Below are 20456 nucleotides of genomic sequence, written 5' to 3'. Positions count from 1 at the left end.
TTACAATGTGTATATCAGAAAACTCTTCTTTGTACAGATAGAAATGATGTAAATAAACTATATTTATTTAATAATAAAATGGATTGAAAAATAAACTCCAGATTTTTTCCACCTAAGATTCTCTAGGTTTTCTTTTCCCCTTCTTAACTTTTCCTCTCCCATGTGATTTGTCTATCTCCCTGTGACTTTTAAAACTTCAATTCTGCCATAAAGTGATTTCCTTCTGCTAATATTGAAACGGTCCTTCAGAAACTCAAGCCTGCTTTGAACACCAACTTCAGACAGAACTTCCATTATCATTAATGAACTCTGTCTGTTCAAACTGGAGGGGAAAATGAAATCCCAGATCCAAATTTTGCCTTCAGGTACTAAAATGCAACATCAGAGGAGAAATTTGGCCCTGCTTGCTCAAGAAGCTTAAATCTGTTCTCCATCTCTCCAGTAATATTAATGTCCATCATATGAAAATCTATGTAAGATTAATGACTTTAGAACATAACCCTTTCCATGCCAAATTTATCAGTGAACTGTACACAGCTATATCTCCTACAAATAGGAAACAGTGGTTTCAGAGAGGCTGATCAGAACACAGAAGCAGATTGGCAACTATATTCATTTTCCTTCTGAATTTCATACATTAAAGATGGCCTGTTTTGAGTGAAAGGATACTATCCTTTAAACTATGCTTTTGTTTATGGATTGAGTCTCTGTATGGATGCTTGTACTGAGCAAAATGAATATAGTTTTCTCAGCTTGGACACTGCAGGAAAGAGATCAGTACAGTGTCATGGTGGCATGGCACAACTGAATGTCTGAATGCCTTTAAACCCACAAAGATCTATCATCATCTCACTACTGGCAGTGAATGACATAAGGCATATTTAAAACATAGTGCCCTTTTTAAACCTGATCACTGTAAAAAGAATAATAATTATTAAAAATCTCAGCAAAACTTCAAGCCCTAGAAAGATACCTTAGCACTACTCTCCCTTTGCCTTCAACTCATATAAAATAAGAATAAAATAATGTCTGAATAAATAAGTTTCTTATGATCACAGAACCAATGCCTAACAGTCTGTGCAGGTTAGTTACAAAGGCTTCAGATGATTGGAAGGGCATTCCCAAAATCCCCACTGGGCCAAAGTCTCAGACAGCAGCCCACTTGCTTTGTAAGTTACCAGATATCAAAAAAATAATATTGATCCACCACTGACCACATTGCACATGGATATCAAGACTACAGGTGATTTATGCAGGTTCTTTTACAGGAGTGCTAATAAGTTCTGTTGCCACACTATCTCATATTTGATATGTGCTACAGATTTTACTGATACTATTTTCATATCCTTCTGGCTTTGGAAACAGTCTCCCTCAGAGACAATAGGTCAACTGCCCAGACCTTTGAAAAAGAAAAAAGAACAGAAAAAAAGAGAAACGTAGTGCTAATGTATTTCTGAAACTCCAGAAAGATCTGTAACACCCTCTTCATACATTAGCATAGTTTCATTTCAGGATGCAGTATTTCACAGCCTATGAAATTACAAAAAAAAAAATGTTACATTGTCCCTGGATTTTCAATGGAGCAACACTCACTCTGCTTCTAACTTACTTTATAAAGTAATGTTTTTAGTCTCAACAATCTCAGAGCAAATCTCAACAGCAAAGGTAAAGGATATGTGACTGGAAGTACTTTTCCCCTTCCTTTCTAAAATGGCATACATTTATAGAGGTGCAGCCAGATGGCAGGTAGCAAAGTGATGACAAAAATAATTTAGTGGTCAGAGTGAAGGTAACGCTGCTGGAGATACATGATAAAATCTTATATATTCCTCTCTTTTTAGATATTCCCACAGCCTTGCAATTCACCATGTTGTTATCGTAACACGAATATCAAAGAAGTATAAATTAATCAGTGGGTTGGAAATTTTGAGCACAAAAATCTGTAGAAAAAAATAAAGAAAATGGTTAAGGGAGTAACTGGCAAATCAAGCTGTACTTACAAAGCCAGTCCTACATGCATTTGTAATAGGAATGCAAGTAAAAATGCAAGTAGGAGAAGCAGCTAGGTGTAATTTTCAGCTGACCAATGCAATGATAGAAGCCCATTACAGTGGCTTCAAATGAAAATTGAACTTATATTTGGAGCTTAAAAAAAGACTTCAAATGTGGAAGTAAAGGCAGATTTCTGAAGAGTAGCTAATTGCCTTAGACAGTACTTGGCATACCAACCAAACTTTCTTTTCCTGTCTTTCTCTTGCAATTTTCCTTGCCATGAAAATATCTCCTGAGTACACTTTCGTACACTTTCATAACAGTTCACTTTCCTCCCTTAGTTTTAGTGGCAAGTGACAAATGTGCAGAGGCCATTTAGCAGGCAGGATTAGGCAGGCAGGATATTTCACTGACTAATGGTAAACTGGGGAAACAAAAAGCGAGCTATGAAAGACTTACAGTGGAGAGCCTACAAACTGAAATGGGGACATAATAATCAGTACTGCATCAAAGAGTTGGATTTAATTTGAAGATGAAATAACACCAGGAGTTAAATAAAATAGTTTTGCTGGAAACTGTATTTGAGGCATCTTGCAAAATAATTGTATACTGCAAGCTGGAGAAGGCAATATTCTGGAATTAGGAAATAGCAAGTTCAGCAGTCAGTGGTTTAAATAGCTTAAGTTTTATCTATGTAACTTCTCCAGTTAACTTCTCCAGTTTGTTGACTATCTAAAAGACCTGATGCTTCTGATGAATAATATATTTTACATACAAAAAACATTTGCCTAGTAAAACTAGCACGTGAAAAACTTAGCAATTAGATACTATAAAGATTAAAAATTTATCGAGATTTGAGATACGTGAATATTTAAGGAGAAAATTAGAATACTCAATATTACAATAGTACAGGACCTGCTCCAAAACAGAAATGTAGGCAGTGGTATAAATTCTTATATCTTAAACAGTGAATAAACCATGAATAAACAGTGTAATACAGAAAAAAAGAGGGTGCAACATACATAATTGAAAATCACAGTATTTTCTACCTTCTTCTAAAGTAACTGGCATTGATCAGAGAGCAGAAAAAGAAAATGCGCTAGACAGATCAGCACAGCTGAAAGAAACAGTTGCAGGAGCAAATGCTACAGTTACAGGATTTCAGAAAGTGGCTGAAAGATATCAGTCATACACGCTCTTTGTTACTAAGCTTGGGTGATTCACTAGTTCTGAAAAACAAATGCTAGGTATGGGTTGGAAACAAATTCCATTTTCATTCTTTTCCTAGTGTGAATTAAAAAAATGTTTTCTTTACATGTTTCAGTTTCTTCCATTTTCTTCTCTCTTATACCCTCATCTTGCTCTATCTCCACCATCTCCAATTGAAAGGTCATAAGGATGGTGGTCTGCACTGCAGAAATCACTGCTGGCCACGATATGGGCATGGTATAGACAAGGAGGAAAACTGTACAACACTCTGACAAAGAGATACACTAGGCTGTCATCAAGATGCCAGGCGAGTTTGGTTTAAGAATTAGCTAAATGCCAGACATTCTATCAACCTAATTTAGAATCAATCTTGCTTTTTAGCGATGATAATAAACTTGTACAAACATGAGATTCATTTGTATATTTTAGCATTTTATTTCAGTCCCAGAATGCAAAACCTGACATTGGAATCAGTTTGATTTTTTTTGGTGATTGAAGATATTAAGCACTACAAGAGCATTGAAATTTCGATCTGATTAGGATAAAAATTCCTCAGGATCAAAACACTTCTTTTTTTCCCCCTACAGTTTTACTAATTGTGTGCTACTTGACATTGCAGAGTTATTCCACAGCGTGATAGCAAAATATCTGAAGTGTATTTTACTGTTAGAAATTATCAACTCATTCTATTTGTTTTTCATGTATTTGAGGTTATTAAGAGAATAAAAAAAAGTATAACTGATGTGCATAAGTTAAAAGGGCTAGTTCAACTACAGCTGGTAGGCTAAAGCACTAAGTAATATTTTGTACAGCAATAGGATTTTTCTACTGAACATAAGTAAAAGAAATAATGAATATATTATTTATTCAGAAGCAGACTGAGGGGGTAATACCCCTTGAAAAACATGGGAGCCATGATAAAGGTGAATGTGCAGCATTTTATTTTCAGAAATACTGGATTATTCTAACCACTGAAAACCAGATAAAGTAGATGAAAGGGAACGCTACGAAACACACTCATCAGAGACCTTTGCTTTATGGGAAATGAACTGCCCTGGCTCACTGTTACTGAGGAATTGTATTTCTTATAGCTGTAAATCAAATCCTGAAAGAGTAGGATGATATTTTCTATGCAATAGCTGAGAACAGCAGATATCTTTTTTGTCAGTGTCAGGTTTCTGAATTTAGACCTCAATTAAGATTCCAAAATGAAGAAAACATGTATTATATGCCAGTATATACTTTTGACAGTACTTTTACAAGCAATATATTCATTTTGAGATGGTGGCACATTGTTCTATATTTGTCCAAAAGTATAGTCACTGCTGCTTTTGGAGGTCTAGCCTTTTAAATGCATCTTTGCAGCATGCTTAATGATCTTCATTGAACTGCAACAGCAAATACCTGAAGTTACTTTTCAGTGAGGATCATTCATTTTTTCAGTTCAATGAAAAAATGTACTCCTATAGTATATGACACCAGCATATTTGCTTCTTAAATCAGAAAGATAGTCACAGACCTCTGTATAACAGTGGTAACCAAAGAGAAGTACACATGCATAGTATTTCAATCTGTACAACAGTACTGATTATCCTTGCTGAATCTTTAAGACAGTGTTCTGCCTAATACATCAGTAATTTTATTCATTTGCTTGATTTCTAACATTGATTTGACATAAAATGTATCCTGCCATCTGTTATATCACTTTCTTACCATTGGAGCAAAGACAATTCTACCCATGCAAAGAGATTCATGGCTTTTCTTTGCTTGATATGAAGTTCAGCCCTGCAATGTTTCTAGGCAGAGGTAAATAGCAAGAGAGACCCTACCATCTTTTCTATTCTTAAAAGTAACCTAGTTGTAAGGGGTCTTCTCAGTATGTTAGTCCTAGATGTTTAACTATGCAGTGTAAACCATTCAGCTTCTACTCTTTTCATGCCACACATTCTAACTGTGTTATACAGAGTAGGATTAGGGATGGTATCTGAGCCAGGGTATGGCCAGACTTGCAATTTTTGAGATCTCATATTCAAACACAAGCTATTGCAGCTAAGTCAGTTATGGGGTGTCAGCTGAGCCATCAGATGTGTTGTGATGCTGGACTGTGTACTACAGCACATTGTAACTATTCTCTCAGTGAGAGACTTGATTTATTGTAAGTGGTATCAGTCAGGATTCTACAAGCAATTTATTCAAAAATGCATCAAAGATTAACAAATGAAAAATTTCCCTAACTTCTGAAACCAAGAAGTCTTACAAAATAGGAAATACATTAATAAGGTGAAATTGTAACACCAATCAATTGGCTTGTATGAAACAAGACAGAAACGGTATCCCTTTTTATTTATATTTGAGAAAAGCTTTTGCTTCAGTAATTTATGGATTGTCACTGTATATTACTGTGTTGGAATAGATGCAGGAACACGTACAGGTAAAGTATAAATGTTATTTTACCAATTCATAAGGGCATCAGAATCTTAAAATCATAGAATTGTTTGAGTTGGAAGGGATCCTTAAAGGCCGTCCACTGCAACTCCCCTGCAATAAGCAGAGACACAGCTACATCAGGTTGCTCAGAGCCCTATCCAGTCTGACTTTGAATGTCTCCAGAGATGAGGCACCCAACACCCCTCTGGGCAACCTGCTCCAGTGCCTCACCATCATTACTGTAAAAAACTTTCTTCTTATATCCAACTTAAATCCACCTTGTTTTAGTCTGAAATCATTTCCCCATGTCCTGTCACAACAAAAACCTATGAAAGTCTGTCCCTTCTTTCTTATAGTCCCCTGATAAAGGCTACTATGAGGTCTCACCAAAGCCTTCGCTTCTCCTGAACATCCTCAGTTCTCTCAGTCTGTCTGCACAGGAAAGGTGTTCCATCTGCTGGCTCATTTTCATGCCTCTCCTCTGAATTCACTCCAACACGTTCACGTCTCTTCTGTACTAAGGACTTCATATCTGGACACAGCACTCCAGGTGAGGTCTCATTAAGCTTTAACTAACATAACTCACAAAGTAGAAATCTAGACTCCACTGAACCTTGTGGAATTTTTGCTATTTACTTTGTTGGGGTCAGGACTTGGATCTCTATAAATTTGTTTTTTTAAGACATAATCCCCATGTCCTTTGAAGCAATGAAAGGTTTTCCATTGACTGTAGCTGACCTTTAATTAGGGCAGCAGTTCCCTTACAAAAGATTGTTGTTACTGTTATAGCCCCGTAGACCTTCTTCACCATTATACTTGTTATTGTCACATTCCTGAAACAGCTTTTGTCTTCTTTTATCTGAGATAGAGTTAACAAGGCCTGTTTTTCACAGTTTCTAATAGGTTGCTATGATCTGAAGCCATCAACAGCTCTCTTTTTTTTTTGTATGATTTTGTGCAGCATTTTCATCTTTGTTTGTTTCCCTCTTTGATGCCTTTGAATAACCTGGATGAGAAGGGAGCATATACTCGTCTTATTTTTTCCATTTTTTCCTAATATTTTGTCAATTAATAGGCAACAGTAAGAGTTTTATTTGTGTTTCTTCTTACTCTTAGATTTACCAATACAATTTGGGATTCTTGTTTTAATCTTTAAAAACTATTTTCTGTCCTTTAAAAAGCTATCAGATTTTTATATGCTCTCTGTAAGCATCTACCAAATACATCTTCAGATTGATGCTTTCTCAAGTCCTGCATTACTTTTTCACAGGGCCTTTTAACTGATATTTCAGCTTCTAGCTGCTCTTTAAAACACTGTATAACACTGCTTTTTATCCATATCAAGCAAGCATTCTGCATAGGACTGACAAACCTCCTGCTTTATCTATTTAGGGAAACTACAGTTCTGCTGTCTCTTACCTTCTACAGCCAGTGTTGTAGATTCTTGAAGTTTAGCTCTTTTTTCTAATTTAATTTTTTTTTTTTTAAACTGAAACAAGGATTTTATCTTTCTAGATTGGTCTAAGCTTGATTTTCTGTGATGGAAAACTTGCTATGAAGTATTTTGGAGTTTTATGATTTCTTTCCCATGGCATTTCTACAAAGTACTTTTCCAAATGCTAGAAAAATCAAGGATCTCTTTGGGCATCACTTCAACCTTTGCAGCAGTGATAATGGGCAAGTATACTTACTGAGCTATTCCCAAGTCTAATTTAAACTTCACGATTGTTCATCCAGAGCATGATTCTGAACAACATGAAAAAACAAATGCCTGTACCTGGGATGGACAGACTCCCTGTAACGCTACAGGCTGTGAAGTGACTGGCTGGGTAGCTGCTTTGCTGAAAAGGACCCAGTGGTCCTGGTGGACAACAGACTAAGCACAAACTAGCAGTGTGCTTTACGGGCTGTACAAAAGGGGATAACCAGTAGATCACAGAAAGTCATTATTTCCCTTTACTTGACCTTTTTTATGCTGCAGCTGGAAAATAACATCAAATTGGGGCACTCCAGTACAAGTGAAATAGTGACAAACTTCAGTGAGCTCAACAGAGGGCTATCAAGATGTTAGGAGCTGGAGCACTCAACCTGTAGGGACAGGCTTGCTTGATCTGAAGAAGAGGTGGCTTTGGGAGACCTAACAGTCTGCTAAGATGCAGCTATGAGCTGCACAATCAAAACAGGGAAATTCTAACTAGCCAGATGGAAAAAAAAAAAATCACTGTGGTGATAATTAAGCCCTTATCAAGGGTAGTTGGAATAGGCTGCTCAGATAAGTTGTGGCATACTTGTCCTTGAAGGTTTTCAAGACCAGCTAGCCAAAGACCTAAAAAATTTGCTATGAATCAATTTTGATTCAGATAGTGCTCCAGAGTTCCTCCCAGCCTGAATGATTTTATGAACATCCTGTTCCTATACGCCATGAGAACACCTGTAAATAAAAGACCTAACAAAGTGACCTCACCTACTGAAAATATTGAGCCTAGAAAGAGTATTTATGCTATAGTTACAGAAAAAGTTTGGAACTCTGCTGAAGTCAGACATACAGTGAGAGCAGAAACATCTACAGCAATGTGAAGCAATCACAGGGGTCTCCTGAGTGCTAGCCCAGTGCTCATACGCTAGGCCACACAGCACTGCACTGCACTGTTTGAGAAAGAAGTCTCTAAGTTTTCTGAAGATGAATGTTTCATAAAGCATATTCTATTTCAGAGAGAAGTGGTCATTCAGAAGATTAAGGTCTTTTTCAAATGGGATGTTCATCTCTGCCAGGTGGTATGCTAAGTCTCAGTCATAAATATCTTTTATTTCCTTGGTCACATAATTCAGTGGAAAAGCAACTTGTCATTTTTTGACTTCCAGTTTCAAGAGAACCCAGTAGGTTTCTCAGTTTGTTCCTTCGTTTTTTATCAACTGCCATATCCTTGTGGATATTAAAACATCCAAATGTAAATGATGCAGAATGGCCATTTGTTTTTCATTATGGATAGTTGATTTTTTTTCCACAGAATTTTATCTAACCTGACCTTCTTATGCTAAATACACCTTACCTGCAAGTAATTTGAGGGACTATTTGAAAGCTAACAGAACTTGATAGTAGTGTTGGCTGCCAGATATTATCATAGAAGTGGTCCTTCCTGTCTTGCTTTCCAGTTAAAGTTATTCTATCTTTCTTACGTATCAAGCAAAGGGACCAAAGATTTATAATGTCTTCTAACATCTTGTGTAGTTCTCTAAGAACTTAATAAAGCTAGCTGGATTTGGGTTGCTACCCTTTCACTAGTGAGTACTAACAGGACATGGTGCATGGATTCACCAAATTCTACATTATAAAGACTTTGAAAAAGCAGAGCTATTCAAATGTGAGAGAAGCAGCTTTCAGATGGCCTTTTAAATTAGAAAAACATACAAGTCAATCATAAACGCAGTCAGTCACTGAAACTTCCAAAGAATTATCTGCAGGCACAGATAAACTAGAGATTATGGGCTTAAGTCTCTTTTCATACCAGGGTAAATCAGGAGCACCATCACTGAAGTCAACAGATCTCAACAAGAAAAGAATTAGGCCCTATGGCTTTTAATAAGAAGAATATAAAGAGTTTAATTACAAGGAATCAAGCTGAACCTCCCTTCCCCCATACAGAGACACATGCTCTCTGGTAACGTTTGTCTCTTGAAACATTTTTGTACTTGTATTTCCCTCATCCTGATCATCAGATACTACCCGTGTGGAAATAACAGGGACTTAGATGATTGAGGATGTTTAGATGTAAACGCAATGCATGGTTTAAACACTGGTGAAGATGTAGCTCAGTTCTGTACTGAACAATCTGGTGAAATCCCAAATATGCTGGTTTTTGACCTCTGTGTTATGACTAACAAAAAATGAGAGGAGTTCGTTTTCTATGTAGAAAAGGTGTTTCTCACGTAAGAAATACCTCTTTGAGGGAGTAAAATAATGCACAGAACATGTGCATGAACAGCTACTGGAAACTCTAGTAACACAAATACAATTTTTTATTCCAACATATGTGAGTTATGCTATGTATCTATAGAAAGACCTGAAAATAACTGATACAAAAACCTAAATTTGTGCTACCCCCTATGAAGTTCTGTAATGAAAAAAAGCAGCTGCATGATGTAGGCTTCCAGTCAGGAAATATAAACAGTGGTTCAGGAACAATCTGATAGCAGATTATTTTGACAAAAAAATGGAGGTACTTACAGTCCAAGTGACTATGCCTGATGCCTTCCACATCTTCAGCATGAATAAAGTGATAACATCTCTTTCCTACGATATCTACAGGGGTCAAATCCATGTAATCACTAATCCTAAAAAGGAAAAAAATGAAATTTTTAATTAAAGGAGGAAAAGAACACAATAATTGCGAAGTGGCTAAGAAAATGAAATCTGCAAAATAATTTTTTCACCACTGTAATAATGTCATGAAGTCTCTTCCATAAATTCAAACCAAACATACCTGCACTAATAAGAAGAAGCCTTAAAAACAAAAAGAGAAATCAGTTTTAAAAAAAAACCTCGAAGTCATATAATTCACTGAGTAAGTGAAAAGTTATTTTGTTCCCTATTCTTGTTGTAGTGTAACACCAAGACTGTATAATTCCATGAAGCTGTAAAGCATTTGCAACAATCCAAAACCTTTATTAAAGGACCAAGATGATTCAAAATTGCACAATAAAGCAAAACTATGGTATGTTTATAACAAATGATTAGAGACATTTCATTTAAACAGATTGGTCTTCTATTGCGTATATTCATGAAAAAGATCTTCAACCATCCCTTGGCACTAAGTCCAAACTGATATTTCAAGGGATATAATTTAAATGCCGAGACATACAGATGCCTCAGGGTGTTATCTTTTTTAGTCTAATTCATTTGGGAGCTCAGCTTTCACTCTGGGCCCTTTCAACTGGGACTTTGTTGTTTATTGCACATAGAAACTTTAAAATCTATTCTTCAGACCTTTGTGTCTGTGAGCCTGTGCAAACTTTTGTCATTGAGTACCAAAATAACAATGCTCTTAAGTGCAGTAGAGAAAACAAAACATTTGGAAAATGCCTTGCACATACCAGCAATTAAAAGTAAGATTGTTTTCTGGAAATTGAATAATCCTTAAAGTTTAAAGCATGCTATAATGGTTGGGTTTAAGCCCACTTCACAGTTGTAAGCCATAATAGGCATCCATTTAAGAGAGTTGTAAGAAACACCAAATGTCTTGATAGAACCAGACAGCTGAAACAACAGAATTGCGATCCAGAGTACAGGCCAGTGAGGAGATCAAACAGAAACTGGACCACACAGGTCCCAGGGGCCCCCAGCAGGCAGAGGTGGTGAGCACAAACCTTGAGGCACTGACTGGCAAAACTATCTGAAAGTGCATAGACAGGGAAGGCTGGAGGAGGAAGAAGAATGAAGTATTAGATAGCGCAACAGCAGCACTGATTGGCTGCATAGTCCATATTAAACCCCTGCAAAACTGTCACAGGAGAAACACATGGACTCAGATTTGCCAGATTGTCAGATCAAGTTTAGCATAAAACACAACAGTCTTGTCCCACTTGCAGAGCATGTTGAAGTCAAAGGACTGTTTAGTATTATAGTATTTAGCCAGATGTGGGATACCTATGTAGGGATACCCATCTACTATTCACCACAACTGTTCACAGTTGAAATGCATCTCTTCTACCTACTGGGAGATGACAACGTTCATCAGATAAAGAAGTCTGGGATGGTGGTAGTGGGACTCCCTACTCCTGCTGAGTTACACTACTTAGTTTGCACAGTGAATTAGCAGCCATCAAGCAAAGGACCTAGGAACTCTGACCAGTGATAAGATACCTTATCAGAACAAATAAGAGTCTGACATTAAAAGTTTTCTGTTCTCTGGACTGTATATTATTTTTTATACAAAACCAAGTGTGTAAATGATACACAGAACAAAAATAGTACAGGAACAAAAACTCAAGCCTCTCTTCTTCTCAGCTCTATACTCTCCTCATTAGCATTTTTTGTTCTCTCTTTGGCCTAAGAATATTGTATTTCTGTTTGGAGATGGCTATGGTTCAAGTTGAGGGAGAAGTCCAGTACATAAATAAAGAACAGTCTCTTGACAGATTTTGACAGGACCAAGAGTTCTGTCACTCCTGGTCCTCATATGATTGTTCCAGAGGCTGCAGGGAAAGGATATGACAGCTCGAACCGTCATGTTTGTGTTATTTAACAACACAGATGTGGTCCGCTAGAAGTATGGGAGCAGTTGTGTTGTAGAAGGGGAGAAATAGGCTGTGCAGCATCACAGCCACAGCCCCATGATGCACCCAGACTATGGTTGCTACAGTTCACATGGAGGACTGTCATTCTGCACTCTGGTAAATTTGACTCAGGTATATTTTGCGTCTATGCAGCAGAGTGTTTCTGTAAAGTTTTAACACTTAAAAATGAACAAAGTAAGGCAACTGTAGAAGCAAATTCAGTCTCTTAAATTTAAGGAAAATACTAAGAAATGGCTCTTCAAAACAGACATGTGAAGGATAAAAGATTTTTTTCTTTAGATTAAAAAAAAAAAATGGAAGAAACGGAAAGAATCTAGAGATGTATATGATGATCATTGAGAAGCAATGACACCAAAATCAGAAGGGAAAGAAACTACATCAAAGAGGACACTCATATCAAAAGTATCTAAGATGCAAAATAGATCACTAAAAGAGAGAAAAGGAAGAAATGTTATATTTTAGAGCACTAGGTCTTATAGCTCCCAGCCCAACAAAATGCTAAAGCAATAGGTAGATCAGTAGGAACTCAGTTCTACTGAATAGGCAGATGTCCATCCTCTAAAACATAAGTACAGGTTTACCTGTGAACAGATTGGTGGTTCCACTGAATTACAGGACTATTAACATAACTGAAATTTAAAGACAGAGATATGTGCTTTGCTGAATTAGGACAAAAATGTGCAGATACTTGCACTTGAATCTCTGTAAACAAGACTCTTTTTGCACATCTTAAGTAACTATTGGCAACTACTGTCATACCAACAGGCCAAACCCCTTATATTTGTGATATATAGTAAGTTGATACTGAAAGCACACTTTACACTGTCTTCTGGCAGCGGACTCTATTTTGGTTTTAGTTCCTTTATCATAATCCAAGATGGCTTATCCTCTGAAGGTGCCGTTCTCACTCCACTGACTAAGAAATAAATTCTAGACTATCTTACACTAAGTGATGAAGTTTATGACGTGAATTTCACATTTGGATAGCAGGCACATGGACTGACATATTGAAATTTACATCTCCATTCCATAATCACAGAATAAAATATTAATTCTTAGAAAGAGCCAGTGTACTAACTGATCTTGTTTCAAAAGGATGTCAACAGTTGACTAATTTCTGCAGTGACTCCAGGATTCTGATGCAGATATCTTCATTCAGAATAAACTAACAAGATGCACCCAAAGACTTATGTCACTTTCACTCCCCACTACTGCAATCAGGCAACCGCTTGGAAAAATAGGAGTACTGTTGATCTCACCCCTGCTGATCCAATGGTCCACTGTGAGCATTTATTTTGGTTAAGTAGCAGGGCTTCTGCTCCATACTCCCTGCTGCTGCTAGTAATTCCCCATTGCTCCATAAATAATGCTTATGGCTTCCCCAGCATGGATCTATTTTTCCATTTTCATCAGCACTGCACTTGCTTTACTGTTACACCACAAAGAATTTCCCTGCTGCCCCCAAATGCCAGGAGTCAAGCCCATATATTCAGGAAAGGATACTTAAACTTCTTTTCTATAGCCCCAGAAGAGAGATACCAACTTCCTTGAGTCAGAGAATGGCCTTGGCACATGCCCAGATAATTCATCTGACAGCTTCATATCAGCTGTTCAGTTACTTCCTTGCCTTCTTTTGCCCTTTCCATTCCTCCAGCTTTAATAGTCTTATTCTACTATGTGCCTGCTATGAAATTTAAGTCCTGCCAATCTAACACTATTTTTCAGGAGTGGAAGCCCCGCTGTCTCACTGAGCTAACATTCACCTCTCAGTCCTGGCAGAACTGTTTCTACTATTTGAAATTCCTTTTATAATTTTTTAACACTGCCACTGAGTCTTAAAAATGTAACTATTGCAACATAAATTCAAGTATCATCATATGCATTCCACCCTACTGTGTAAGAAATCCACTATAGACAGGGAAAAGCAACTTTATGATATTGTCTTTACCTTTTCTAATGAAAAATGTTATTATGCTCAATGTTTTCTTGCATAAGTAAATCAGCTAGCTTACCATAGTTTACCATGTTACTGGCTTTTTCTTTGTGATTTCCAAACAGCATTCCATGTGCGATGCACTTTAGGTTTTTCAGTGATGCCTTTCTCAAGGAATTTTAAGTACTAATTTCTACATGTAAATGCATGGGAAGTTTGAAAACACTGTTTAATTAAACACAAACACACACAGTGTAGGGTTCTTAAAGATGCCAAATGGTCAGCAGAAAAGTGTAAATCTTTCTAACGCAATCCAAAACTTTATATTATAGTTGACCTGATGGAATAGTTCATTTTCCACATCCATTTCATTCCTGGCTTTTTTTCTCCCATTGAGGTTGCCAGCAAAGGTAACAGTAAGTGCATGTGATTTCGTTAAAAGGAAATCTGTTAATTAGGAACTGGACAGATACCAGAAATTCATTTCACAGAGACCACTGATGAGCTCTGCAGTGGTAGCTGCTTTCCATTACCACCAGTGTAGGTCACAGTCAAATCACATACTAAGGCTAAAGTTTTCTTTTAGATCCTAGTGCTAAATCCCAGAGCTCTTTCAATAGCTGCCAGACTATACAGAATCTAGAAACTCATTGGGTAGAATCACAGGCAAAAAGCCAGTGTAAATCTTTATATTGTTATCAACTTTCTGTGTGAACTTGTGCAAGTCATCTACTATTGCTCAATTTCTCCAAACTTAAAAATGAGAATAATACATTTTCCTTTAGAAAATACTTTGGAAGTTTAGATGAAGTGGTCTCTTTAATAGACAAATAATATTTTTAATATTATTATTGTGGATGTTTAGCAACATGACAGCAAAAATATACTAATAATTGAAACTCAGAATTATTGTAAATTTTGTAAGGCCCTGATTCAACAGAGCATTTATGTGGATGTACTATTCTGAACAGAGGTGTTCCATTATTGATTATTACAGAGATCTTGAACTCGTATTTACAACACACAATTTCTGCAGTTACATGAAAAGCTTGCCCGAGTAATCTCGCTTGTTCTACTTTTTAATGACAGGTTCTCTTGACAAAGTTTTGTGGCTTTTCTCTGAGATTTCCATCAACAGAACTCAAACTTCCTTATCATATCTTCTTTCTCAGATCTCTTCATTCTGCTCTAAATACCTGTTCTCTACATTTTATATCTATTTTTAAAGGTCCCAATGGCAACAATAGGCATTAACATGAATGTCCTGGCAGGGCTTCCCTGCCTCAAATCCTGCCACTCCTGATGCCCTAGTCATAGGGAGTAGACGGCTGAACTTAAATTCTGTCTACTTTCCTAAATCACTTGTCCCTGTTACATTAAACATAGCCTCCTCTCCCACCAACTCCTTATTCACCTCTTCCCATTTCACTGCTGCCTTTCCTAATATGTCCTTAAACAATTTTAATCTACAGTTTTCCCACCTCTCCTAGCCTACTATCTAGGCCATCTGTGCTTCTGTTCCATTAAACACTAAGCACAATGTGTTGCAATCTACAGATTTGTTCAAAACCAGGAAACTGTAAATAAAGTAGGACTTGTCGAGACAGGGGAGCGTGTAAGGACAGCCATATAAGTCATATGAGCAGCTCTGAATCTTGCCTCTGAGGGGTAGAATGGCAGATTGTAAAAAGCAAGGGAAGCTTAAAGGAAACTCTTCTGATCTATCTTCCCCTATTTCAGGAACAATTCCTTCAAAACATAGTATTTAGTTTATACTCTAAGAATGCAACGGTAATGGAGATGATGACAATGAGTGTGAATCCAGTGCTCTCAAACAACACCAGAATGACATTGCAGGAATCACAAATTTCAAAACTTTTTACTAAGCCAACAGAATAAAGAATATTTGGAAATAAAACAATTAAAAAAGGAGCTAAAATCTGTACCTATTTTCACAGTAAATGATATTGAGGTCCATATTCACACGAGTGACAAACATGTGGCAGTCAATCCTGACTTCATTAATTGTAGGAGGTGGCAAAGCATGAGCAACGACAACAAGTCCCATGATTTGGCTGGGTACTGTCCGTCCATGAGACAGTGACACTCTCAGACGTAAGCGGCCTGTTATATGAATCACCTGAAAAATAAAAACAGTAAAAGAAACTCCAGTGAATTCTGGATGCGACCATGACATCAGTTTCTTTTAAAGGATATAATTACTATATCCTATAGAACACTTACCACAGCCAGAAACTGTAATAATTAACTTCCAGTATTAGTCTTAAGCTTATTAATATTGACTGTCAATATGTCCTCAAGGCAAAATAAAATAAAACAAATATATATGTATAATATATAATATGTATATATATAAAATAAATATATGTATATATTATATATATATATATATTTGTTTTATTATATATATAGGCAAATGTTTCACATTCATCAAATAAAAACTCAGAACTCCTGTGCTATTGATTTTTATTGTAGTGGTTGTTACAGAAAGAGAATAATAATAACAGAGAAACCCCTAGGAATCCAATAAAAGAAAGGAGAGAAGGGGAGAAAATTGAACTAATGAAATGAGAAAAGGAGCATTAATTTCCTAACATTTTGAAACTGAATATGAGACGAAAAGATCATTAGTTTTGAAACTTTTCCATAACGGTTTTAATTTAATTGCTAGCTACCTACAACATGGAGACACTGCTCATAGCCTTGATTTACTTATTTCTGGTTGACAATTTGCGAAGCAGCAGAGTACAAGTCATCAACTTATGCACACTTCCATTGCAAGCTTTTAATGCATCCACTGTAAGCTTTTAACGAGCTGGTAGAAATATAATGCCTTTGCTTAATGCACTATGTATGTATCGAAAACTCTAGGGATTGGTGGTTTCTCTCCCTGTTCACAAGACAATGCCAGGAGATGCTGAGGAGATCTAGTTGTACTCCTGGAGAATGAAAGTCTAAGAATGTTGAATGAAATGGAACAAGCTGAAACTCTGGGTACAGAATAATCCAACAGTTACAGCTTCACGCCTTCAGTAATTCTACCATGGAAAAAAATACACGAGTTGTTTTTTCAATAGAACAAAAGCACCAGACTGAAAATGTAAACTGCAGTTCCTGTACAAATGCATAAGGTGTCTTAAGAACTGGCTTTTGGAGGCTCTTCCAGATTTTCATCCTCAGAGCGTGTTCCAGCATCAGCATGAAGAACAGGGCTACAGAGCACAGGAGTCACTTTCACTGTGATCCCAGAATTGCTATGCAGAGGTCTCCAGAGGTGTTGGTTAGTATGGGGCAGGGGACAGAATTGGGATGTAGTTACGTCCTCTGGCACTCATCTCACAGAGATAGCAGCCAACCCCTTTGCATACTTCTGATGACATAGATAGTTAAGTGAAGGAGAAGCTCATGAGTAAGACTGCATCTAAATTCAAATCTGATTAACGCTAGCACATGTATAATCTGAGCCTTGAAGTTTTTCCATCTTACCTTCTCCACCCTTCCCCACCCCAAATTTGATCATTAAAATTTTTCCTTTATTTGCTATTTAACTTCTCAGCCAGTATGGTGAATAAGAATGAGGAAAACTCTTATTTGTTTTGTTTGTCCATTTCAAATGCAAATTTCTGACCACTCACATTAGAAGTAATTATTGCCTAAACTCACACTTAATGTACCTTCCAAGAACAAACTATTCTATGAATATTTGTAGATGTACCTAAAGGCAAGATGCAAAAATACCATTTCAAACACATTTTAATTTTTTTTTCCCCTAGACCTCATAAACTAATGAAGAAATGGCTAAAAGAAATAGGATTAACTTCACAGGAGGGGCAGTAATAGTGTATTTTGCTCCTTCTAGCTAGGCTTGCATATACATATGCTTTTTATCATTATCTGTCTTATTTTATCACACAGTTTCAGCTTACTCCAGAAACACAAATCTGTAAATACTTGGAAAAATGCTGATGGATAACTAGTAATAATGTGAAAAATAATCTTATGCTGAAAGTGCTATGCAAAAGTATTGTTGTTCTGTTGTTTTCTCAGAAAACTGTTATGCTAATGTGTTTGAAGTTGGCACTATTACTTAAGGGAAAATTTAAAATATATCACACTTAAAATCCATTTATCTTTTCCTTGTATTTTTTGAAGTCTCTATGTCATTTGCAGCTAACTATCAACATGATTTGATTTTGAAAAGCATCTATTCAATTAAAACTCACTCTTTCATTTTGGTTCCTCATCTGAAGTACACCAGAAATGTAGTATTATCAACAAGAGATGGTTCCAAACATGCTAGGCACACCACATTTTACCATCATCAAGTTTCAAGAAAGTTTGCTTCCAGATTCAAATTACTGTTTGTTTCTAGCTCTTTCATGGATCAAGATAGGTTTTAAATCCCTATGTGAATTCAAACTTTATGGGTCAGCATTCAGTTGCATTCTAATTCTGTACACTGGGAAACGTACAACAAAATGCTCATCAGCTCTAGTGCTTGTGTGTCTTAAAAAAACCTATTTCCATGCCTGAAACCCTTTCTATGACATTAGTCAAACTCACCAAATGGGAAATCTAATTGGTAGTAAGAAACAATACTAGCTGTCACGACCTTGCCTACATTGTGAGTATTGCCACTTTTAACATTGGTTCACGTGAATTGAGATTAGGGGTGATAGGAATTATGGGGTCAATTATCGCCAGTAGGTAAAATTAATCTCTTTATAATTCAATCCCAAAGCACTAGTCTATCATACTCTAAATCAGTATAATGACTTTAATGAAGTTAAATTGCAAGAATAAACTACTATGTGGAGTCCAATACTTGGATGCAGATGTAAATATTCAACAAAATTTTGATAGGAACATTCTGAAAAGCAAAACAAAATGCAGCTCTTCTGTGCTGCTTTATTTATAAATACTTTCTTCTGAACAATCAAAATCCACCTTGAAACTACGATTACCTTTCTTTTTCTAGTAATACTATATAAGAAGATTGTCATATTTAGATGTCACAGTTAGGTAGTGATACTGTGTTTTGTCCATTATATAAAAGGTGGGTGAATGCTATATTCTTGACCAAAGGAGTCATCAGAAACGTTTTATGTCAAGAGCTATACATATTTCTCCAGCATTTCTCTGTGTGTCTCCTAAATGAATAGGGCAGTCTGAAATTAGTAGGTTTTTTTTTTTTTTTTTGATAACTTAATGAAAGATAGATTGGGTTGTGAGATTTTTTTATTTTTTGGCTTGCAAACTATTTACTGGCAGATATTCTAACTTCCTTGATACTTTCATCATATAGAAGTGGAGGGAATCCACAATGAACTTTATGTCCTGATCTAGACTAGGGTTTTACATAGACCACTCTAACTTGTATTACTGCTTGCAATGTTGTATGATATTTGTACATGGACAAACAGGTAGATGAACCAAATACCATTCTGCAAGAATAAAACTGGTGACCTTGTGAAATAAATAGAAAACATATCCTGCTCTAAAATGTCAGACTAAAGCAAAACAAATACTATAAAAATCTTCTGTACTGCTTAATTGCTTTGTTAAAAAATTCTAAATCAACTTTGCCTGACACTTCAATATCAGAGAAAAAAAAGCATTATTTGGCTTTTATTTTTAGCTGATTAGAAAAGAGATTTGCAAAATATTATATGTACATGTAATGTACATATAATAGGGAGTACATGTATACACAATTTATGGTGAGTGTGGGAGTGTCAACAAGCCACATTGCTTGGACAAATATATATTTATTTTCCCTGCCATATGCTCTCTTTAATCATCTGTTAGGCGATAAGCACTTGGATGTACTCTACTAATGTCTTCTCATAATAAACAAGAGCATCACAAAGACCTTGATAAAACCTTTCCTCTGTCAAGACTTAAGGAAAGGAAAGCCCAGTACTTGAAAAACACATCTGGAAACTGCTCATCATCCTTTAAAGATAAGTCTCACCTCTAGAGATGGAAATATTTTCTTTGTCAAAAGGCATCTTTAAATATTACATCTATTTTTTTCACATACATGTGATGTAAAAGTAAGGACATGTATTACCAGAGGCAATAAAAACCTGGAAGCATGAGAAATCTGTGATTTTTACCTTTCAGATATCTCTGTGTTCTTCAAAAGTTAAACTTCCATTAGAAATAAATTTCTAAACTATTTCTTTTGTTCTCTCTGTGAATGACGATGCCAATTTATTATTGAACTGAAACAACCACATTGGAAAAAATTCTTCCTCCACCTAATTTCTCTTAATGAGACATTAAATTTGAGACCTTAAAATTATAGCTTAAATCCAAATTTTGACAAGACAGTCATGTATGAAAACATCCTAATACAGATTGTGTGCCTGGATTTTTATGCAACTGTCTTATGAAAATCTCACAGATACATTTCTTCCCCCTAACAAAAAGAACTGTGATTATCAAGAATTTATGTATTTGCTTTGGTTTCTCAAAGGTGTTATTATATCTTTCCAAAATTAACATTTAAACCTTTAACATACTGTTAATTTCAATAACTAAAATTGACTGAATCTTAGAAATTGTAGCCATATAT

General features: G+C 36.1%; 1 protein-coding gene across 6 annotated transcripts in view; it reads right to left on the bottom strand.

The window, feature by feature from the left end:
- NPAS3 (neuronal PAS domain protein 3) overlaps nt 1-20456 on the bottom strand; it is a 598518-nt gene that overhangs the window by 14298 nt on the left and 563764 nt on the right. For all 6 annotated transcript variants that reach the window (XM_048949919.1, XM_048949921.1, XM_048949920.1 and 3 more), the window contains 2 exons: nt 15802-15995; nt 9854-9960 (listed from right to left, as the gene is read on the bottom strand). In XM_048949919.1, the coding sequence (XP_048805876.1) occupies nt 9854-9960; nt 15802-15995 (301 nt within the window). The remainder of the gene's footprint in view (nt 1-9853; nt 9961-15801; nt 15996-20456) is intronic.

This window comes from Lagopus muta, chromosome 6 (genome assembly GCF_023343835.1).
Source record: "Lagopus muta isolate bLagMut1 chromosome 6, bLagMut1 primary, whole genome shotgun sequence".
Lineage (NCBI taxonomy): Eukaryota > Metazoa > Chordata > Aves > Galliformes > Phasianidae > Lagopus > Lagopus muta.
The sequence above is the reverse complement of the archived record's forward strand: the minus strand, read 5'-3'. Positions and strand labels throughout refer to the sequence as shown.